Source organism: Bombyx mandarina, chromosome 16, assembly GCF_030267445.1.
Source record: "Bombyx mandarina strain Sakado chromosome 16, ASM3026744v2".
Classification (NCBI taxonomy): Eukaryota; Metazoa; Arthropoda; class Insecta; order Lepidoptera; family Bombycidae; genus Bombyx; species Bombyx mandarina.
In genome coordinates, this window is record NC_143222.1 from 2,675,067 (window position 1) to 2,699,393 (window position 24,327).

At 41.7% G+C, this 24,327-nt stretch overlaps 2 protein-coding genes across 3 annotated transcripts in view; one reads left to right on the plus strand and one right to left on the minus strand.

The window, feature by feature from the left end:
* On the plus strand, window positions 1-11,676 carry LOC149501228 (CLIP domain-containing serine protease B4-like). 2 transcript variants are annotated; one of them, XM_089733580.1, is made up of 9 exons: window positions 1-126; window positions 3,774-3,989; window positions 5,266-5,621; window positions 5,977-6,067; window positions 7,550-7,666; window positions 9,361-9,531; window positions 10,445-10,615; window positions 10,861-11,017; window positions 11,392-11,676. In XM_089733580.1, exons 1-9 carry the CDS (start codon window positions 97-99, stop codon window positions 11,580-11,582), a joined length of 1,500 nt encoding a protein of 499 aa, XP_089589706.1. In that variant the 5' UTR covers window positions 1-96; the 3' UTR covers window positions 11,583-11,676. The 2 variants fall into 2 exon arrangements, with proteins under 2 accessions (XP_089589706.1, XP_089589707.1); XM_089733581.1 differs by having other exon boundaries at window positions 5,986-6,067.
* LOC114252795 (odorant receptor 70a-like) overlaps window positions 11,574-24,327 on the minus strand; it is an 18,217-nt gene continuing 5,463 nt past the window's right edge. Inside the window, exons 5-10 of the mRNA XM_089733589.1 lie at window positions 22,025-22,079; window positions 19,699-19,842; window positions 19,444-19,623; window positions 18,059-18,166; window positions 17,826-17,981; window positions 11,574-13,774 (exon numbers count right to left, since the gene is read on the minus strand). Coding sequence (XP_089589715.1) covers window positions 13,721-13,774; window positions 17,826-17,981; window positions 18,059-18,166; window positions 19,444-19,623; window positions 19,699-19,842; window positions 22,025-22,079 — 697 coding nt within the window. The 3' untranslated portion in view covers window positions 11,574-13,720. The remainder of the gene's footprint in view (window positions 13,775-17,825; window positions 17,982-18,058; window positions 18,167-19,443; window positions 19,624-19,698; window positions 19,843-22,024; window positions 22,080-24,327) is intronic.

Here is a 24,327-nt window from a genome sequence, read left to right on the forward strand (position 1 = left end):
AATGGCAACCCCAAGTTTGTCGAACATTGTATTGCCATAAATTTGTCTGCAGACGTTACGGAGTTATCTCGGTGAAAGGAGTGCGTAAAGTTAATAATGACTTTTTTAAATATTATATTGATTAATGTAAGTTCCCTTTTATAATATATTTGAAACAGTGAATTTTGAAATTAAGTAGGTATTTAGTATGTGCTACGCTGACGACACGCTGGTGACGGCTCGCGGAGACGACTACCGGTCAGCAGCCGTCCTGGTTGTGGCTGCAGTGGCAACTGTGGTAAGACGAATAAAGAGACTCGGCCTCGAGGTGGCCCTCCAAAAATCCGAAGCAGTGTGCTTCCACTCAGCTCGGAAAGGGCCACCTCAAGGCGCGAATCTCGTAGTCGGGGGTGTCACCATTGCTGTCCAGCCGAAGCTCAAGTATTTGGGCCTCGTGCTGGACAGCAAATGGAGATTCGACCACCATTTTAAGGCGCTGGTTCCGAGGCTCATGGGGGCGGCAGGTGCGCTGACCCGTCTTCTTCCCAACGTCGGAGGATGCAGCGCCGGTACTCGGCGACTGTACCTTGGGGTGGTGCGCAGTATGGCCCTGTACGGTGCTCCCGTGTGGTCGCCCGCACTCTCCGCGAGAAACGCGGCTCTGCTGCATAGAGCTCAGCGGGCGCTTGCGGTGAGGGTCATCAGGGGGTACCGCACCATCTCTCAAGATGTGGCCTGCGCTCTCGCCGGATCCCTACCCTGGGACCTCGAGGCCGAAATCTTGGCTGCGGTATATCGGCGTAAGGCGCAGGCCTTGAGTCGGAGGCGGTCGCCCGGCCCGTCGGCTGTCGGTCGGTGGAAGCGTGCTGCGCGTCATGTAGCATACGCTAAGTGGAGAGAGCGATTGCTGAAAGAACTTGGCCAAACTTCGGCCACCCGCCGGCGCACCCTCGGGGCCCTGGTGCCCGTGCTGGAGGCATGGTCGCATCGGCGTCACGGCGTACTCTCCTTTCACCTTGCGCAGGTCCTCTCGGGACATGGCTGTTTCGGGAGGTACCTGTGGAAGGTCTGCAGGAGAGAGCCACACCCGGGCTGCCACCAGTGCGGGCACCCGGACGATGACGCGCAGCACGCGCTCGAAACGTGCCCGCGTTGGGAGCACTCGCGGCGAGATCTCGTCGCGGTGCTGGGGAGAAACCTCTCCCTGCGGGCTGTCGTCGCCCGCATGTTAGAGGATCAGGGCTCGTGGGAGGCCATGGCCAGGTTTTGTGACCTGGTAATGGCGTCCCGTGAGGCTGAGGAGCGTGAAAGGGAGTGGGATCCCTCTTCAGCACCTCAGCGCAGAAGGCGGGATGGCCGGCGCGGGCGTGAAGCTCCCGCTCAGCCCCCGTAGGGACTATCAGGTGGCGGGTGCGGGGGCGCCCGGTACTCGACTGTCGGTCCAGTGGTGGGGCGGTGCAAGGTGGCTCCTGTGCGCCGCCCACGGTGTATCTCCCGAAATGACGTCCTTCGGGATTATCCCGGAGATGATGAAATCCCGTCTTATCATCAGGACGGGTACCGGCGAAGGCAGACTTTCGGCGCGCACTGCGGTACCGTATGTCTGGTGTAGCCGGTGTGGTGGAGCTCGATGGGGTTTAGTCGGTAGTCGTTCTGCGGGGCAAGTGCTTCGCGCGCCTTTTTCAAGGCGTAGTCTCTTGCGAGGAATTCGGGGAGGTGGAGGATCTTCTCGTCCCCCTCTTCCTCTCAGAAGGCGCCGGAGTCCGACATAACACGGTTCGTTACCCCCCCGGACCGGGTATCCGTAAATGGATTCCCCAGCGTTAAAAAAAAAAAAAAAAAAAAAAAGGTATTTAGTATGTTCTGTGCGCGGTGTAGTGGCAAGAGTATAAGGAAAATGTTGATATTTTGTTCGCGACCGGTCTCTGGTCGTACAAGAGTGTTTTTAAGTTACACATGGTTACACACTACGTATCGATCTCATTGTAACTTGTGCTGTATTCATCTATACTAATATTATAAAGCTGAAGAGTTTGTTTGTTTGAACGCGCTAATCTCAGGAACTACTGGTCCGATTTGAAAAATTCTTTCTGTGTTAGATAGCCCATTTATCGAGGAAGGCTATAGGCTATATAAAATCAGGCTAAGACCAATGCAGGCGGAGCAGCAATAAAGAATGTTTCAAAATTGGGTTTTTTTTTCCCTTTTGAGGGCTTCCACTGCGTGCGCTGCGGAAACGGTTAAAGTTTCGCTAAAATAATGTATGAGAGAATTGTTCCCATTTAAATGACCTATAAAAAGTCCGCGAAAGCATATGTCTATATACTAAGGTTGACCCACTATACATGTTTTATGCTAACCAAGTTCTAAAATAAAGCATTATTTGTGAAAGTGTTTTTATGAAGATAATTTTAATGCCTATCCAAATAAATACGTTATTCATTACGAGGCTTAAAGAGTTATAGATTGTTCTGGATTTCTCCAGGATCCTATCATCAGTCCTTGCTGATTATTCGGGAAGTCTACCCTTTCGAACAAAAAAAGAAAAAAGAATTATCAGAATCGGTTCAAGCATTCTCGAGAAATCGGTGAACATACATAGATAAAAAAATATGGTCGAATTGATAACTTCCTCTTTTGGAGTCGGTTAAAAAGCGCGATTTTGGTACCTTAAATAGTTCCTTAACATTCTATTATTCAAAAATATTTTCACTTTCTACGAAAATGAAGAGGCGGGTATAAATTTGCGTCATGTCAAAGTAACTATTCCATGAGAACGAAGTCGCGGACAAAAACTAGTCTTTTAGATAATAAACAATATTACATGGGCTTGGGTGCTCAAACTTTTCGTCACTCAAACTTTCATTTTTACAATTAAATCTCCTAATCCAATATTATGTTCACGACTTCCGTGATAAATGACTAGCATTCTGTAATAAAACTCAAAGTAGGAAAATTACGAATTTATGTAATATAAATACTGGTTGACAGCTTCCACAACCCTTCTACTATTCTGTAAAGCAGTGTCAACGTTTTTATTTTTTATTATTTTATTGCGTCGATGGCTGGATGATCTCTCAGCCTACCTCCTGTTAAGTGTTTACCGGAGGCCATAGACATCTACAGCGTAAATGCCGCCATCCACCTTGAGATATGAGTTCTAAGGTCTGAATATAGATACAACGGCTGTCCCACCCTTCAAACCGGAACGCATCACTGCCTCACGGTCGAAACAGGCGGGGTGGTGGTACCTACCCGTGCGGACTTCCAAGATATCCTACCACCGGTAATTATACGGGTTTGATTTTTATTACAGGATGTTATTCCTTCACTGTGGAAGTCAATCGTGAACATTTGTGAAGTACCTACGTATTTCGTTAGAAAAAACATATATATTGTGACCTCAGGTTTTTTTTTAAATTTTTTTTATTCCTTGACTGGATGGACGAGCTCACAACCCACCTGCTGTTAAGTGGTTACTGGAGCCCATAGACTCTACTCTTTTCTTAATGTTTAAGATGTTCCTACGACGTAAATGCGCCACCCACCTTAAGAGACAGCAACATTCAGGTTATGATACAAACAGCGCCTACCACGTTGGTCCCATTTTAAATCTCTTTTGCAAAAGACCTGTTGTGATGCTCAGTGTCTTCCCGAGGCGAGGATGTACTGACGACGGCTACGGGAGAAGGAATGAACTTTCCACCGATTGCGAGTGGCGCACTGATCAAAGACACATCACTGGATTGTCCCTAATATATACTCCCGTACTTAGTAATAAGCAATAATTTTAGAGTTGCATCCCTTCACTGCTGCTCATACTGCTGGTGTCAGCTCAAACGAAGCCGCAGTCCGCGCTGGTGTCTCCGTGCCCTAGTGTCTTCGAATACGACACAAGCATACAGCATCCAGGTAGATGGTACGGCGTTATCAAGCTATCATGCGACTACACTATCCACTCGTTGTGGTTAAATGTACATCTGGACAACTATACTACTGAGGCGTTTAAGGTAAAATCTTCGTGTTTTGTTGGTATTGTAGAATTTATGAAAGGGGAATGCCCACTCTTCATAGTGTGATGGGCCCAAGATGGACATCAAATATTATTATAAAAATGGACTGATTTAAACTCTTAAATGTATTGGATATTTAAAAAATATATTGAAATTGACGCCACTATTATAAAAAATATAATAAAAATAAAAATTCGTTTTGAGGTTAATTTTCTATAAAAATAAGTGTCGGATTGTGAAATACGTCAAGAACTTTTCTTTTCTTAATGTTTAAGATGTTCCTAATGTATTTTTATCCAATTGTAGTTATTATGGCATAAAAAAACACACATACTTCTTTAAATAAATCTATATTTTCTTCATCTTCATACACAATTAGTAAATCATCTAAAAATAGCACAGGAGAGAGAGATAGGAGACATAGAGAGCATATACACGGTTTTAAATATCGGTCAGGTTAAAACCTTAACTCACACAATGTTTTTCAGTCTTAGTATGAAACGTTATTGATAAAAGTAAAATAAATCGAAGAAAAATCAAAACACATCCGTTTGAACGCAAGCACAAGCAGCAAGCGAAGCAATCTAAGGGTAGGCATTTTAGAGTAGCCACTATCCGAAAACAAATGAAAGCTACCATTGTATGTTCCAATGCATGTTGGGATTCTAGCTTGGCACATAGGAACATTCCGAGCTTCACAACAAATAGGCGGTTACCTCGTTTAATTGTTAGATATTAACAAGAAATTAACACAATACGTCTTCCCTCTCCGATTCATTTTTAAGGGATTTTATGACCTGGTAGCTAAGACCTTTAAGTCATGCCTTATTTTAATTTATATTCTTATTTTTATGAAAAATTATAATATGGAGTGAAATGAAATGGAGATGATTAATTTGAGACATTAATCAACTGAGATGAAATTAAATGAAATGAGATGACATGGGAAGAAATATAATCTTAGTAAAATGGTGGTCAACTAAGATTTTTTCAGTGGACTTTTTGGAGGATCCCGAGAATTTACGTCCAGCGGCTTTGTTTGATTTTCCAACATTTGTGCACTTTCACAGATATTAAACTGTTAATAAACAACCGTTATTACACATTTAAACCCGAAGAAACACTAAATAGACAAAATAAAACAAATCACACAACTTCACTCCTCGCGTTCCCGCCAAAAAGTCCTCTCCGGTTCATAAGTCGTACATTACCACAGATTAATTTAAAAAAGAATGCATTATTAATATAATATTATTAATTTTATGTTTTTTAGAACTGTCTAGGGAGCGTGACGCAGGAGAACAAATACGAATTTATGATCAACAGAACGGATTTCGTAATCCACCCCGGCGAAGTGAAGAAAGTACAGATTTATGTCGAATATAACATTACAAGCTCTCCTCCTGAAATAAGAAATATAGTATTTAATGGTCGCAGAATATGCGGGCCGCCATTCGGTCTGCTCCCGATACCCTTACAGTATCATTATCATGGGACTGATATGCGGGGATGTCCTTATCGATCAGGCGCTCTGCCACCATCCTCGGAGGAGGGAGCTTCCAGTAACCTGACAGACAACATACAAAGCACTACCGACAGCGGCGTAGTTTCTAAGCCAACCAACAAGACGTGAGTATTATCTTCAAACATCTATATACATATATATTATTATGGACACTTCATTTTGTAACTTTATGTTGGTTGTCCTAAACTATTCATCCGACAGTGTCAGTCAGAGTGGAGCGGAAGATGCTTCTTAAGCAGTTAGCCTTCACGAGTAACTAAAATTGCATCTCTTTGTGCTGTGAATGAATCATGCTTCCACTCTGGAGAGATAGCCTCAAAGTGGGTCACGGGTGGGTCGTGAGCTCGTTTACCCATTCAGCTCATTTCGTTCAACTTGGGATTCAACCCGTCTCCATTGAGTACAATAATATATCACCATAAATAATTATCCCTTGTAGCGACGTATTTATATTTGCAGTGAAAACAGGGACGTTGACGATCTAATCGGCGGGCCAGTGAACTTCGTTTTGCCGAATACAATTAATAACTTTCACAACAACAGCGAACGCGTAAGTTTCAATATAAATTATTCCTCTGAGAGTTTTCTTGAGTGAAGTTTTTTTGAAGTGAAACTTCTTTAGGCGCGTTGCGAGTAAAATTTGACTTGCGACATATTCATTACGGCAAGAGAGAAAGTATACAATTTAAGAAGAGCGAGAGTGAGAAAACAGACAGAGCGTCTCGCGAAACACTCGACCGTGGAGACAGGGAGAGGACAAAGCGAGCTAGGTCGTTTCTGTTATACACGGCATTCCCTGTCGGTGTCGTCGGTGTACGAGAGAAATTTGATTTAAGGATGAAAAATGAAGAAGACCACAATACTACACACCGCAAAAGAAGTTCCACTTTTTTCAAAAGAAGTTCCACTTCTTTCACGTGTACCAAAGTTGCACGCGCACCATTTTTTTTATCATATCGTAACAATTTTCTTAATATTTACTTATGTATATTTATTTACCTCTATGTGTGTTTAGGTATGATTTATTTGTACTTCCGGGGATTCAGTTTCTATTTCCAATTCGTTCGTGAAATGGTTAATACTAAAATTGCGACCTTCTAAAATTACGAAATTTCCTCATCTACTTCCACTATTAGAGCTGGTTCCCACTGGTCGGGTGTCAGATTCGTATAGTAATAGGATGTTCCAGTGGTAGAGAATTTTATATGAAGCTATTCACCAACCAATAATAAGTTACTCCTTATATCACCAGCTACCTATTAGTGAAAGTCTCATCAAAATCGGTCCAGCCGTTCCAGAGATTAGCCGGAACAAACAAACAGACAAAAATTGTAAAAAATGTTATTTTAGTGTATGTACCGTATATATATTCATACGCATGTAGTAAAAAGCGGTTATTTCAATATTACAAACAGACACTCTGATTTTATTTATATGTATAGATTAATTAAATATAATAATTTCGTCACTTCTCAATTCTGTTATTAAGTTCTGAAATGTTCCCAATCTAAATCTTTCCCTCGGAATTAGGTTTTTTTTCCGGCTTAGATGGATGGACGAGTTCACTCCCCAACAGTGGTTTCTGGAGCCCATAGACATCTACCGCATAAATGCCGCCACCCATCTTGAGATATGAGTTCTAAGATCTCAGTATTTACAACGGCTGCCCCATCCTTCAAACCGAAACGCATTACTGCTTCACGGCAGAAATAGGCAGGGTGGTTGTACCTACCCGTGCGGACTCACGGACGTCACGTCATCATGAAAAGTCTGGCCATCTCTCTCTCGCGCGGTCTAGCTTATGAGTGTGAAGGGGACAGTTAAGGTTTTGCTTTTATTAATGTTTAATATAGCGTGGTCTTGTTTTATTATTGTTTTAATTTAAATTATCATTGTCTAATTATAATTGCATAAGTTGATAAAAAATGCTATGCAATAGCTTTACCGCGGCTGTTCCCGAGTGCCACACGTTTGTTTTTCATTTAATTGTAGGTGCTTACGGATGCATATGGATGTGACTTATTGTTTTCAGAGCCATTGTGGTAGAATATACGCAAAATCACCTTTGGTCATAGGAGAAGAGATCGAGTCCACACATTGGCCTTGGCAAGTGTTAATATTAAGGTCGATAACCATTCAAGAATCTCAAGTAAGTTCGATATGTTTTAAATGTTTTATTGAAATGTACAGTTGAAATTTAAGGAGATGAACAAAAACGAAGATGTCAAATTTTGTTGTAAGAAGTGAACAACAAAATTGAGTTTTATTTTGCTTTGGTCGCTTCCGAAGCCCAGAGATGACAACGTGAGTGACGCCTCCCACCCGCAGGCGGGCACTGAGGTGATCATGGGACTTCAAGGGGCGTAATGTTGATGTCTCGTCAAGGTGCCGCCCGGGAGCATTCAAGTCATAGTGTCTATGGACTCCCCTGATCCTTGGACATCAGGCAATCCGCATACTCAGCCTACGGGTCAAGGCACTGTCAATAAATAGTTATTTTTCAAAACACCCATCGCTAAGCATGATGAACACCGAAAGAGAAATGATAAAGAGAGAAAGACAATTTGAAGTTTTGACTTTGTTTATTCAGCTGTCTGTGTGTTCACTCAGAACTCGTAGTCACTACTCATAGCCGATAAGCAGTAGCTCCTTCTTAGAACACGCTAATCTAACTCAATACCTTGTTTATAAGAATGTAGTTTATTTGAAAAGAAAACTGGCATTGCTGACGTCTATGAGCGGTAACCGCTTACGAACAGGTGAGCCGTATGCTCGTTCGTCTGCCTGCAAAAGCAGTAAAAAATACTTTAATGCTAAGCAATTATGTTTTATAAATAAGTAGCTGACCCGGCAGATTTCGTAGTGCCTCAATCGATAAATAAAAGCCCTAAACTTTTGTATGAAATAAACATAAAACAAACAAATGTAATCCGTCCGAAGGGGGATACATCAAAGAAAAACCAAAATTGTTATTTTTATTTAATTCCGAGCATTTTCATATTTATCTACCTTTTAAACCTTCTCTGGACTTCTACAAATAATTCAAGACAAATATTAGCCAAATCGGTTCAGCCGTTCTTGAGTTTTAGCGAGACTAACAAACAGTAATTAATATTAATATATATATATAGATAGATTATGTATTTATATCAGAATTTGTATCTTATCAGTCACACATTGATGGTATGCTACGCTCGTTCGGTCTCAACAGTGGTCTCGCGTTTTTTGGAACAACTATTGGGATGCTCCAGACTCTTACCAATACCTTTTTGTCCATCCGACACTATATTAAAGACTATGAACTTGAAAGAGGTTAGATAGATTTGTCTACTCCGAACTTCCTACCCGCAGTCAGCTTACCCATGATCATGATACTTTTAATGGCAATCCCAAAGTATCGGAAACTAGATGTAAATAATAATGGTGATAAAGGCTCGTTAAGCACTAGTGTATGCTTTGTACTTAGCTCAGTACTTACCTCAATACAATGCACAAAGATATATTTTTAAAATACCCTTTTTTTGTTGGGATTGAGGGATTACTGGTGGCCCGGAGGCCTTTTTTAGTTTCACCAGGACAGGGCGAGAATGGGCTCAGCCAGGAAGGGTGGGTTTTGGTAACAGCCACCAGCAGCATTTATAAATATAATATAAATAACTATGTAGATAGATATACGAATACTCCAAGTCTAAAGATAGGAAGACAATGCGAAAATGAAAATGTACTATGACTATAATTGATTTCTTGAATTTAAGCTGTGAGTGTTCAAAATTATCTCCGGCCAAATTTAAGAGGCTGAAATCCAAATGGTGTTTAAATGTTTGTATTTCTTTACTTCGCCAGTGGACGGGTCAAAAGTATCGGTGTAGCGGCACTCTGGTTTCGACGCGGCACGTGATCACGGCTGCTCATTGTCTCACGGCCCGGGGTCAGCTCATCGAAAGAGACTTCGAATTAATTTTTGCGGGGCGACACCAGTTGCAAGTTCATTTGGTTAATCAACAACTCATAGTTGTAAGTGCGTCTTGCTATATGGCAAAGCTGGTTATCAGCAAGAGATATTAATTGAAATGTCTGTAGGTATATCTATAGGTTCTCATCAAATCACACTCGTCTAGTGCAAAAGGAAACTTTTTTTTTTTTTTTAACGCTGGTAATCCATTTGCGGATACCCGGTCCGGGGGGGTAACGAACCGGGTTATGTCGGACTCCGGCGCCTCCTGAGAGGAAGAGGGGGACGAGAAGGTCCTCCACCTCCCCGAATTCCTCGCAAGAGACTACGCCTTGAAAAAGGCGCGCGAAGCACTTGCCCCGCAGAACGACTACCGACTAAACCCCATCGAGCTCCACCACACCGGCTACACCAGACCTAACTAGAAGTATTTGGCGTCAAAAATGTTTAAATCAGTGCCGTGGTGTTTCCTTTTCGATCGAGTCATCAATAAAACCAGCTTACTAGCCAGTTTCAAGGTTGTTGGTACAACAGCTTGCTGCTTCTTTAAAATAACTTTCTAAAATAATTCTACAATCTATTCCACGATGCAAGATAGCTTGATAACTTTGCCCGAAACACGTGTTCTAAGGTCTTAGATATGATAATCAAATACACTTTAACACAATTATTTTAAAAAAAAAATATTGCCTTTGTGGGCAGCTGAACCTACAGTCCAACTGATGGTGAGTGGTTACCGTCGACCGTGGACTTTAATTTTAACAATGGCAAGGCACAGTCAAGCGCTGCCTACTTGTGAGTAGGTACTCTCAACAAAACTCGTTTGAAGTGGGACATGTAGCGCTCAGTCAAATCTTTTGCCCAATAGACAAGTTGGCGTTAGACTCATCATACACAGCGGACCAACGAGACTCACTTTCGATAAATTTCACCAAATCTAAAGTGTTTTAAGTGCCTATTTTTATTATATGACAGGTTAGTAGCAAAAACATAAAAATTCACCCGGAATTCGACTACCAAACATTCAGAAACGACCTGAGCATTGTGGAGGCTGCGTATCGAATAACATACTCTAGCTGGGTGCAGCCGGCGTGTCTCTGGCCGCAGACTCCGGTACCCGAGAAGCACCGCGCGAAAACTGGAGTGGTAATGCCAACATTATATGCTAAAGCAACAACAATATAACAATAAAATATAAATAAATCCATACCTAACATTATAAACGCTAAAGTGACTGAGTTTGTTTCTTACTTCTTCATGTTAACTTAATGCGTAAGTAGAACATATGTACACTTGAACCCGGTACAAATGACCGTATTTTGTAATCCGACCGGTCTTGAGTCTGACGCCGAGAACGATGAAGAATTACAGTGGGTGGCGACTTCTTGCAGGTGGCGGGCTGGGGTTTCGATCAGTCAGGAGAACCAAATGAACTATTAACTACAATCGAAATGTCCGAGGTGGACACGCAGTCCTGTCTTCAAGCTCACGATGCTTCGTTGGCGAACTACTTAACCGATAAGGTTTACTGCGCGAAATATGTCAATGGTACGTACTTGTTTTAGTAGCAAATCTAGACGATATAAACGACGATTGAATCATTCCCTACAACAAGTTCGTCAAATATCTACATGTAAATTTTGAGTTCTATAGATTATCAAACTCGGTCATCTTTCAAGACTCGAAAATTATTATTCATATATTTTATAGATTTTTTTTCACAATTTGTCTGAGGTCTTAATCTCGGTGGTCTTATTCTAGAAGTGAATACTTGGAATTAGCTACTTGCAAGTTCAACAAATTTCATAAACAGCTCGTTGTCTAATGAGATAGATTCGAGCTGCGAATCTTTTTCAAATATCGAGTCACGACGAGTCCCGACCTCACAGGAAACTCACGAAGCAGAGGACTGTGTGTTCCAGGCACTAGTAACTGTCACAACGACAGCGGGGGCGGCATGATGGTCCGAGTGAGGAACAAATGGTACCTGCGCGGCGTGCTCTCGTTCTACTACTCGCCCGAGCTGCAGCACGCCTGTCAGAGTCACGCCCTATTCACGGACGTCGCCAAGCACCTGCCCTGGATCAAACAGCACGTCTACGACTTCCTGTGATGTCAACGAATAGGAATAAACGAATAACTAAACCTTTTTGTATTTATTTAAGTACATATGTACGTACGTGCACAAATAAAATAAAACTGTTCCACTGTTGCAGTTTTATTGTTCTCTTTCCAAATCTTTTAGATGTGAAACCTATATAGCCGCACGTAAAACCGATTTCTGGCGTGGCGACGCATGCAGTGGCGACGCGTCGTCACGCTATATGATGGTACAGTACAGTCTACATGCAGTAGTGTGTACGGTGTGGCGGCGCGTCGCCATGCGCAATCGACTGTGCGATTCTCTCCCACTCGATCCGGCGTTAAGCCATCTCGCTCGCTACACTGAGCTCGGATACCTGTAGTGTATACTCCGTAGTGTATACAGTGTTGTTTACTACAGTACACATAACCTGTGTTTTACTTTGAAAACAAATAATTTTTTCGTAATATTTTGTTTTATCATTATGACATAATTAGTTCCTATCACAATCTGTTCTTTTCTGCATATTACTTTTACAAAATAATGTCGATGTTTCACATCAGCCAAGCGTCCGTGACGGCTCACATTTTTTAATTATTTTCTCTATTAAAAATTTGCTGACACATTTTTTATGCCTTGTTTTCCGCCATTGTCCTCACTATCTTGCTTTTCTCTTTCATTCTTTTTTCCATTTCTCACGTTTTCTCTGTTACACCTTAACGCTCCCTTCCATACTCTTTTCATACATTCGGCTCTTACCAATCCTACAGTATTATAATACTAACTATACTATGGGAGAAAACTATTTTTTTTTGCTTAGATGAATGGACGAGCTCACAGCCCACCTGGTGTTAAGTGGTTACTGGAGCCCATAGACATCTACGACGTAAATGCCCACCTTGAGATATAAGTTCTAAGGTCTCAGTATAGTTACAACGGCTGCCCCACCCTTCAAACCGTAACGATTTACTGCTTCACGGCAGAAATAGGCAGGGTGGTGGTACCTACCCGCGCGGACTCACAAGGGGTCCTACCACCGATAATTACGTAGATTATAATTTTGCGGTTTGATTTTTATTGCACGATGTTATTCCTTCACCGTGGAAGTCAATCGTGAACATTTATTGAGTACGGTTTTGCATTAGAAAAATTGGTACCCGCCTGAGATTCGAACACCGGTGCATCGCTCAACATGAATGCACCGGACGTCTTTATCTTTTAGGCCACGACGACTTATAGTAACTAATTTATATTCTTGAATAGAATCTTCCAAAGCATTACTCATACGTTCGTAGTCTTGAATACTTGCTCAAATCGGTTCTTGAACTTCTATTATAACATTGACGGTGTCAATTACCACATAGTTTTGCTGTGGTGCAATGGGAACAGAGGTTGCTTCATAGCGCAGTCGATCAAGTAATGACTCATCTAACAATATAAGCTGCTAGATAGCCCTTACGTGATGCGACAGTCGGTTTTTTGTATTTTATTGCATAAATCGATGGACGAGCTCACAGCCCATCTGGTGTTAATGGTTACCGGAGCCCATAGACATCTACAACGTAAATTCCGCTACCCACCACTAGATATGAGTTCTAAAGTCTCAATATAGTACAACGGCTGCCCCGCTCTTCGAATCGAAATGCATTACTGCTTCACGGCGTAAATAGGCAGGGTTGTGGTACCTACCCGAGCGGACTCACAAGAGGTCCTACCACCAGTAAAAATGTCGATGTGCCGAGACGATCACAGACGGGCAATGTCTGCAACTTAGAACGCATCCTTAATTGTTAGACGCAGACGCTGGTTTTTTTCTACTTAGTAATACCAGAGTGTGTTCGTATATTATTCATTCTTATTTATATGTTTATTGCAACGCATGTGACAGCGCATTAAAGCAGCGGTAGCGGGGGCCGTGGATGGAGCATTTCGTCTCGTTGTTCCCAAAGGTGGCGATGGTGAATGATCGTGCTCTTTCGCTCGATGATGATCTTGGAAGTTCTGCTGTTTGTAGACGATTTCCATTTATTATGATTTTTTTAGTAAAATTCGTAGTCAGAAAGTGTAAGATAAGTTTTAGGTGTTGATCACACAGTTGCATAAAAATTATTTAAATTAATGTGAGAAGAAAAATCTTGAAAGGCTTGAGATAGTTAGTATGCATTTTCTTATTCGCTGACTTGTTGGAGAACCGTGAAAAAGCTGTAGGATGCTTTCATTATCTGAAATGTCAAATAAATGTTACATATATTTTTTTTTTTAATATTAAATATCGTAGAAATTGCTATTGTGAAGATGAACTAAGACATACAGCGGTCGCACAACAATATCATAGGACTATCTATGCAATTGATTTTAATTGCAATCAAATAATTATAAAATGCTTATTATTAAAATATGTATAATACTAGGTAATCTAAAGTATTTTTTTATTGCCCTTGTAGGCAGACGAAGCACACGGCCCACCTAATGGTGAGTGGTTACCGTCGCCCATGGACTTCAGCAATGCCAGGGGCAGAGCTAAACCGCTGTCTACCGCTTAATACTCTCCACAAGCCTCGTTTGAAGAAGGATATGTCATAGCGCTCGGGAAACACCGTGGAGGGGAGCTCATTTCATAGCCGGATGGTACGTGGCAAAAAAGACCTCTGGAAACGTACTGTCAATGAACGCAGTGGCTCCAGGTAGTATGGATGAACTCTACTCCGGTGGCGGGCGGTGCGATTGTAAAAACGAGATGGAGGTATCATCTCGAACAATTCCTATATTAATTTATATAAACCGAAGCCAAACAACAAAAACAATATAACTTCATGCATCGTGACTTTTCCCGAAAACGAATAATTTTGGGTTTGACTCTATTAATGTAAGTGTAAGTGACGTCTGATTATAATTCATTGTAAATAATAATAAGAACTGAAGAAAATGAAACGGTCATAATATGGTCCTAATTTAGGATTGGAATGTTATGGGTACCGGAGACAAACAATACATACTTATATACGTTTAAATATATACATATAAAGCTAATATAGATCCAGACAAAGGGCATACAAACCTGTTCATCACACGAATGGTTCCCCGACGTGGGAATCGAACCCACGACCCTCGGCCCAAGAGTCAGGAGCGCTGACTAATACACCGCCACCGAGTTAGTCAAATAAACACTAATATTACCATATATGTAAGTCCATACGTGTTTCGCGAAATAGTATTGCGAAGAAAAGGCAGTCTTTAATTTAGTATATTCCGTGCACTACTTGATTTTAAACCAAGCTAAATAAGCCTTAAGTATAATAATACTAAGCTGCACTAAAAGTATCGGGAATGGAATATTTCCATTGTTCCTGTCATATTAAAATCTTTTTAATTAAAAACTCCTTGGTTTTAAAAATCGAATACCATTTATTTATTTAAAAAAAAATCTCGGTCCTGTCACGAGGTTTTGTCAAACTTGTTTAGTCGTTGAGAAAATGGAATTGACTCGAGAAAATTCAAGAGCGATGATTTATTATGATTTTCGAAGTGGTTTAACACAAAAACAGTGTGTTGACCGGATGATTTCTGCATTTGGTGATGAAGCCCCATCCAAAACCACAATTTATCGCTGGTTTGCTGAGTTTCAACGTGGACGTGTCAAGCTCAGTGATGATCCCCGTAAAGGTCGTCCAAAAACTGCAGTCACCCAAGAAAACGCTGATGCTGTGCGTAAGCTGATTGAAGAAGATCGACATGTGACATACCGCGAAATTCAGGCAACTTTAGACATTGGCATGAGTCAAATACAAATAATCTTGCATGAACAATTAGGTGTAAAAAAGTTGTTTTCCCGATGGATACCGCATTCGCTCTGTGAAGAGCAAAAAGCGGCTCGCGTTACTCGGTGCATCAGAACTCTCGAAAGATTCCACGCAGGATCCTCAAATGCTGTATACAACATTGTATCAGGTGACGAATCCTGGATATACGCGTACGAACCCGAAACAAAAAACTAGTCACGAGTTTGGGTGTTCGAAAATGAGTTAAAGCCAACAAAAATTGTTCGTTCACGGAGTGTTGCAAAAAAATGGTGGCCACGTTTGTCTCCAAAACCGGCCATGTTACGACTATTCCTCTTGAGGGACAAAGAACGGTTAATGCAGAATGGTATGCTAGCATTTGTTCGCCACAGGTCGTTTCGGAACTCCGTAAAGAGAACTGCAACCGCCGCATCATCCTCCATCACGACAATGCGAGTTCTCACACCGCGCACAGAACAAAAGAGTTTTTAGAGCAAGAAAACATAGAATTATTAGACCATCCGCCGTACAGCCCCGACCTAAGCCCTAATGATTTCTATACTTTCCCTAAAATAAAGAATAAATTGCGTGGACAGAGATTTTCATCACCTGAAGAAGCTGTGGACGCCTACAAAACGGCCATTTTGGAGACCCTAACTTCCGAATGGAATGGTTGCTTCAATGATTGGTTCCATCGTATGGAAAAATGTGTCAAATTTCGTGGAGAATACTTCGAAAAGCAATAAATACATTTTTAAATAGTAATGTTGTGTCACTTCGTTAATTCCCGAAATTTTCAATGCCGCTCTCGCATATTGCATGCAAATATGCATTAAGTGATAATTAACCCTAAATTAGGCATGATTATTTGTTTTATAATTTTCAAAACTTATGTATTACATGTGTTTATGTACCATTTCATATCTCTAGTAAATTGCTAAAAAAAATGCGTTTTTAGTCTTCCATAAAATTCGTGTCTAGCGCACATTGCCAAATACGTTATGACTGATTTATGAGTTTTGATGTCTGGTGTGCCCAAAAATAAGGGTTGTAACTATAATAAAATAATACAGCGAGAAACTAAATACCCATGTAAGTAATAACCGTTATTTTAAACACATTTATTGACTTATGAAATGAAATAAATCTATAAGATTAGAAATGAAGAAATCAGTTTTTAGGTTTCTTGCCCCGTTAGAAAGCAGTCTAACTTGTCACTGTAACTAACAATAGTAACTAACTGTCAAAATACTGAAATATTACTCGTAAATACTGGTGGTAGGACCTCTTGTGAGTCTGCACGGGTAGGTACCACCGCCCCGCTTATTTCTGCCGTGAAGCAGTAATGCGTTTCAGTTTGAAGGGTGGGGCAGCCGTTGTAACTATACTGAGACCTTCGAACTTATATCTCAAGGTGTGTGGCGCATTTACGTTGTAGATGTCTATGGGTTCCAGTAACCACTTAACACCAGGTGGGCTGTGAGCTCGTCCACATACCTAGGCAATAAAAAAATTAAAAAAAATATTGAAAATAAAACCTGTTACAATTAACATTAATAGTTTCAATATATATTGTAATTGTTTAGGCAAGTTGTTGGCGCCATCTTTTAACAGACTGGATAATGATAATAATATATATTTTTTTATTTTATATTAGTTAGTTAAAAGTAATTTCGTTAAAATAAATTATATTTGAGTTATATAAATTCACTAAAATATTTATTTTGAATATTACGTTACATTTTATGAATTTTTTCGTAGTAATTCCATTTGTTTGTATATAAGAGATTATATATAGTTGCTATAATCAGCACAACAAATAAAATAGCTAACTGTGTAAAAAATAAGAGAGTGCTATTCATATTCACGCATTATATTAACGTTTCATAGAATTGTATTGTACGTATTTTCGTTTTAAAGCCTTTTTTTTTACGCTGGGAAATCCGTAAACGGATACCCGGTCGAGAGGGGTAACAGACCGGGTTATGTCGGACTCCGGCGCCTCCAGACAAGAAGAGGGAGAAGAGGAAGACCAAAGTCCTCATCTTCTTCCAATTCCTACCAATCATCAAGAAATGCCAAACTAATATTATTATTTATTTATATGTTAACCAAAAATGCACGAAAAACACATTTACCTTGATTAGAGCAGATGACTTCCGTCAAAATTTATGACATACTTAATCTATACTATGCTGTCGTTACATATAGAAAAGATTTTTATCTACTCAATTAAAATGCTTTTTAGATACATTACGTTTAAAAACATAAGTTTTGTAATGTAAATGTAATAGTTTCTGAATCGAACTGTTTTTGTCGTAACTTAACAACAAACAAACCTGTTACCTAACTGGATATACGTCACAGCATACGAAATTTAATTAAGAGTAAATATGTATTAGAATGATGGTACATGTTATTTTTGTGGACTTGATGTGGGAATTTTCAGAGATACTTTCATTTTGTTCTGTGTGTTATTAAAGATAAAACTTACTGCCATAAACTCTGTGATGGACAAATCAACGAAACCCCCCGCCGTGAGAATGACGGGGCTCTGTGCTCGCATCATGATTATTAAAAGGGTCTTTTTCAAAGGTTGAGTGAGGGTGTACCATGGACATTCATATGCAGCATCCGCAATTTCTTCACTCTGTTTACGAGAATTTTACGCTATTGTTTGTTTGAAATGAAATTTAACTAAACAAAGATAATTAACCAAGCACGTACCGCATTACGAAGAAATTCTCCTTGAAAGCAATATAAGAAAACTTCAAGTGACGCTGCAAGGATATACCCAACCATTGATGTTTTTTGTATATTACCAATTGATTTATTCTGGAACAAACAGCCAAATTTTTAATGCCCTTTTAGGCAGATGAACATATGGCCCACCTAATGGTGAGTTGTTACCGTCGCCCATGGACTTCAGCAATGCCAGACAGAGCCAAGCCGCTGCCTAACGTTACGCACTCTTCACAAGCCTCGTTTGAAGAAAACCTCTTGTTCCGACTTCAGTCTTTATGAGGCGACCTCTCCCCGGTGAAGGCCATGAGGCGACCTGAGGGGGCGAGACCGCAGGCGTGCTGCCTGCGCTCTAGCGCACTGAATGGCAACAGTTCCACGGAACTGTTGTGTAAAAGCAACTGGTTGGCGGTGTATCGCGTTCCGACCTGGTAGGCTGGTTCTGGTCCAACGGGGTATTCCGGAACACCAGCGGCATCGCCCGGGGCGGCCTGTCAGTCTGTCGTACCTAGACGGCCAACGTAGAATTGTTGAATATCGACGAGCGTCCTAGGCGTGGCGCCGCGAGTCTGGTTGTAGTGAGACCGCGGGAACCGCCCTACTCTTTCTGGGTTCTGACCCTGGGTGGAGATCGGACGTCGGGTGAGAGAGTGCAGGGGGAGTCGTTCGGTGGGCAGGGCCCCAAAACATCCTTGGCCCCGCGGTCCGCTCACATCATCTGCACACCGTCCCGCCCGCCACTCAGACGTAGCAACCTCGCAGGAGGCTCATTGCTCGGCCCGAAAAAAAATAAAAAATAAAACTTCCACCCTGCTTAGTTCTGCCCTGAAACATAATCCGTTGCGGTTTGAAGTCTGGGATAGCAGTTATACTGTTAAAACGGACATCTTATAATTCGTATCTCAAGGTAGGTGGCGGCTTTTACGTTGTAGATGTCTATGAGCCGCCGCTGACTACTCGACGACTCCGGCTCATGCAGGAGCCAGTCACCGTCAGACACGCTCTTACATGTCCTTACGGTTCCTTCTGATCCACTAACAATATTATTAGACGCTTCCAGCTGTAGCTCTAGGAGCAGGCTTCGGGACATTGGTAACCATACTCAGCAAAGAGTTCAACGTGCAACCCGACCTGAACATCAGCCCGCTGAGTTTCTCGCCGGATCTTCTCAGCGGGTCGCGATTTCGATTCGGTAGTAGATGCTTTCCCAAAACAGCTGCACTTGTTAAGTCTCCTTCGAAGGCGCTCGGGCAATTGTTAGCAAATCCCACTCCCCCTCTTGGCTGAGCCCGTCTTTTTCCACATGTCCTGGTGAAACTGGAATGCGTCCGGCCCACATGTAATATTTCCCAAAAGAAAAATATTCTTACCACAGCTAATTGATATGCCGTAGTGCAGATGATAACAATGGATACGGTGAGTTGCACCAAACGAAATCCGGATATACAATCTTTAATATCCTCCGCTGCGTTCAGAGCACACTTATGTTGCGAAATAGCGCAGTGAAGTCTTTCTTTAACGATTTTTTCTTCTTCTGGTGTTATATAATTCTACAAGAAAATTGATGATCATCAAAATGTCGACCTATTAATATTTAACCTATTAAAGAAATCATTGATGATTACCTTTTTGTTCACCGGTATATTGATGCAGATATTTCGTATCGACAAAGCCACTAGCTTTAGTCTACAACGGCAGCCTGCGACCACCGATGAGAAGAAGATATTGAGATTGAACACAAAAGTTCCCGTGAATACCATCATCATGCACTGAGCAAAATAAGTCTAGTAAGTTAAATATATATTTGTACCTTTGTTTGTTTGCTGTTGATACTTTTGGATAATTTGAGTCTTTAGATAACATGAGTTGCGTCGTATTTTAAAGCTCCTGACAGCTACGTCGAGGATCGTGGGTTCCGTGTAGGGAGTCCTCCTTTGAGCATGCTTTCCTGTTATGAACAGGTCTGAGGGTTGTATCACAGCCTTTAACACCAATGCAAGAAGACTTGCTTATGTTAAGCATCTATATTAGTTTCTGGTTCCCATGGTACCGGGAATCCTAGCTAGAGGTCAGATGAGCCTCTGTTTGTTATTGGCACTTCTGCGAAATCTCGAGTTCAAAGGGCACAGTTGAAATCCGCCGTAATAAAATACACAAAATTTGTCATAGGTATAATTAATAAGACCAGTGGTCCCACAGAACAGTCGAAGTTCGACTCTAATTAAATGAAATTATAAGTTTGAACATTATTTTGGTTCTATTGTCAAATACTTCAACTACTACTTCTATAATTACAGATTTCGCCAAGACTCCATTATAGACAAACAATATTAATCTATTTTCAATTTGACTACAGACTAAGAGACCACAGAATAAACAAAAGAGTATTTATTATACATGTGTGTGTGTTAAATACATGGTAGTGGGCGTAATGTCTTTTTTATTAATTTTTTGTATTTTTTATGCCTAATTAAAAATATATATTAGTATTCTGCACTCCTTCTCTATATTCTCTATAAATGTGGGAAATTTCATACTCTTCCGTTCACGCAATTTTCGTAAAAGGGGTACAAAGTTTTTGCTTCACGTATTAATATATTAATAAGATATAATACTATATAATAGTTCATAATTTGTAATAAATTAAATTTTGGTGGACGGTACGTTATCGAACTTAATGTAGATAGATCCTTCTGTTGGATCGATACTTCGAATGTTATCGTGTCTGACGTCTCTGTCTCGATAGTGTCACCATTGACAGTTGACAGTATGACTTTGATGCTTGAACGCGACCGTGGCTTCAATAAGACCATAACTTCGGTTTTAGAAGAAGTCATTCCTTACGTGACAGCTAGGTGAATATTGTGCCTTTAGGCACACCTATGTTATTCGACGTGACATGTTTCTCGTGTGCGCTTTTGTGTAAATCTGACGATCGAAACTGTAGGGTAGTATTCTTATACGTAACTGCACGGGAAATTTACGCGATCCTGCATGTTTCTGTTGGGATGCAATCATACCTCCTGATTTATAAGATGCGATAGCTATAGGAGGTCAATAAATAATAATAATAAGTCCCCCATTATCCAACCATACGTCCGAGCCGAACACCAGACTCACGTGATGGCTCAACATGGCTCTGGGAACCCTTAAAAACCCGTGAAAATACAGAAAGAAATGTACGTATAGGGCCACTGCCTGGAAGCCACCAGGGCACGTCTGGAGCTGGCACTCGACGTGGCAACATGCAGACCGCCAGTGGTAGATTAAACAGGCGGGCCACGACCGACTAATCTACTAAAGCCGAAACACAAATGACACTTACACCAGAAACTCTACAGGAATCAGCAAGAAGTGTTTTGCAGGACATACTACCTGCAACCGCCCTTGCTGGTTGAAACTGGCAGCGAATGAAGTAGATGGATGAAGTAAACAAACAACTACTTCGCTGCTATTATATTGTTTCAAATTGCGAAACTAATCTTACAACTCTACACGAAATTCATTGAAATATATCCAGACCTTCAAATAATATCAGAACAACGGTTAGTAGATCAAATGCGAGCTATACACCGCAATAATAGGACTTCAGCCGCAGAAAGGGAAATAATAACGGCCGAAGTAGAACAAAATCAACATAGTTAGACTTCAATATCTACAAATCCAACTAACTCACCTCCCATAAATCAGGCAAACATAATACACAGTACTCAGCATGGTTCACATGATACAAATAACAAAAGGACATTTAACTCAACAGAAGACATAGTACACACACCATCTGCACATAAACAAGCATCAGATACTCAAACAGACCAACCAATACTACAGAGAGAATACAATAATAATAATATATCAATAATATATCATATATACCTGATAAAACTTTGGTTTTGCAATAAGCACCCCTTATCTAGTGCAACAAAATGTTTATAAATAAGTACTGCTTACCTGATGTATAAGTGCAAACTCATAGCCGGGTGATTTCAGGTCATTAAACGGGTATCTTAAATAGAAGGAAAAATACGTCATGATGTTGCTATATGATATGATGATTGATATTATATATTACACGGTAATTATTGTAATTGATTTCGGTATTAGCAAACGACAGCCTTACCAAAGCCATGGCCAAGCCAAGCCAAGCTTTTACATAATCATTTTACTAGTTGTAGGACCTCTTGTGAGTCCGCACGGGTAGGTACCACTGCCTTGCCTATTTCTGCCGTGAAGCAGTAATGCGTTTCGGTTTGAAGGGTGGGGCAGCCGTTGTAACTGTACTGAGACCTTAGAACTTATATCTCAAGGTGAGTGGCGCATTTACGTTGTAGATGTCTATGGGCTCCAGTAACCACTAACATCAGGTGGGCTGTGAGCTCGTCCACCCATCTAAGCTAAATAAAAAGCTATTCTTTTTCCTCACCTATTCACTGGTAGCCTAAGGGACTATTCCAGCTACAAGGAGGGATAGATGAGCTCACGGACTCATCATTAGAGAATTTGCTAATACTAGCCCTTGCAAGAGTACTGCTTCTGAGAATCTACCGCCGGATCGGAATGACCGATTGAGAAGATCCGGCGAGAAACTGGGTTGTCGACGCCTATATTATAAATACGGAATTATTCCTGCTACGAAATTAAAAAAAAATGTCTTCGAACTTCGGCAACCAGGACAGGTGGGCGAGCAAATGCTCAGCCAGGAGGGGTGGGATTTGCTAACAGCTACCCGAGCGCCTCCGAAGGAGACCTAACAGCTCAAGAGTAGCTGCTTCGAGAATGAATCTACTACCGGATCGGAATCGCGCCCGCTGAGAAGATCCGGCGAGAAACTCAGCGAGCTGATTCATGGGTTAGGTTGCACGGCGAACTCTTTGTCGAGTTCGACGAGTACGGTTACCGAGGTCCCTAAGCCTGCTCCTAGTGTTAGAGCTGAAGGCGTCTAATGCAAAGGTTATTGGATCTGATGGATCCGTAAGGACGTGTCTAGGGCGTCAACGGTGACTGGCTCCTGCGTGATCAGGATTCGGGGAATAGTCAGCGGCGGCAACGATAAGGCGATTATAATGACGCATAGCCTTATCGAAGTACCGTTCCGACGCTGACTTCATGTATTTCTGGATAGATTCGAGACCCAGGTCGTCGTGTAGGTCAACGTTCCTCACGAACCACGGAGCTCCGACGGCTAACCTGCAAAAGCGGGATTGTAGAGATTGGAGGGTGTCTATGTGTGTGCGGGCCGCGTGAGCGAACACCACACTCGCGTAAGTCATGACGGGCCTTATGCAAGTTTTGTAAAGTGTCACCTTGTTCCGAAGGGACATTTTACTCCGCTTACAGATCATGGGGTAGAGTCTACCGAGAATAAACGCGGCACGGTCACGGACTGATTTTATATGCGGGCGGAATGTCATCGATGCATCCAGGGTAACGCCCAGGTACTTGACCTTCCTGGCCCAGGGTATGGGTTGTCTAAAAAGAGTAATTGGGGGTGTGAGATTCCTCCTCCTAATCCGGGAGGAAATCCGTGTGGAGCTTCCCCTCTGAAATAGCACCGCAGTACTTTTCGCTGGGTTGATGTCTATGCGCCATTTTCGGAACCACTGTCCTAAGGCTAGGGCTGCGCTCTGAAGCGTCTTTGCGATTAGGGACTTGTTTCTACTGGAATAGTAAACAGTCATGTCGTCGGCGAATAAAGCTAACTGGGTCGGCGGCGACCGGGGAATATCGTTGACGAATAAGCTAAATAGGAGGGGTGAGAGGACAGAGCCTTGCGGGACTCCAGCTGTGAGAGGTCGCGGGGAGGAGCGGGTTCCCTCGACTCGATATCGAAAAGAGCGGTTCGACAAGAAGTCCCGTATGATGAGCACGAGACTATCCGGCACGCCCATGTTGAATAGTTTGAAAATCAAACCGTTGTGCCAGACTTTGTCGAACGCTTTTGCGACGTCGAAGAAGAGAGCTCCCGTGTATAACGGTTTTGGTCGATTAAGCCCCACAAGAATGTGCTCCGTGAGGCGGTGCACCTGTTGAACGCATGAGTGATTTGTACGGAATCCGAATTGTTCATCGATGAGAATGCCCTTGGATGAGACGAAGTCTCTGAGGCATTTGTAGAGCAGACGCTCATACAGTTGCCTAGAGACATGAGGAGGCTAATCGGGCGGTAGCTCGTCGGATGATTTTTTGGTTTACCGGGTTTATGTATGCCGATAACCTCCGCTTCTTTCCACACCGCGGGAAAGATACAGTTCGCC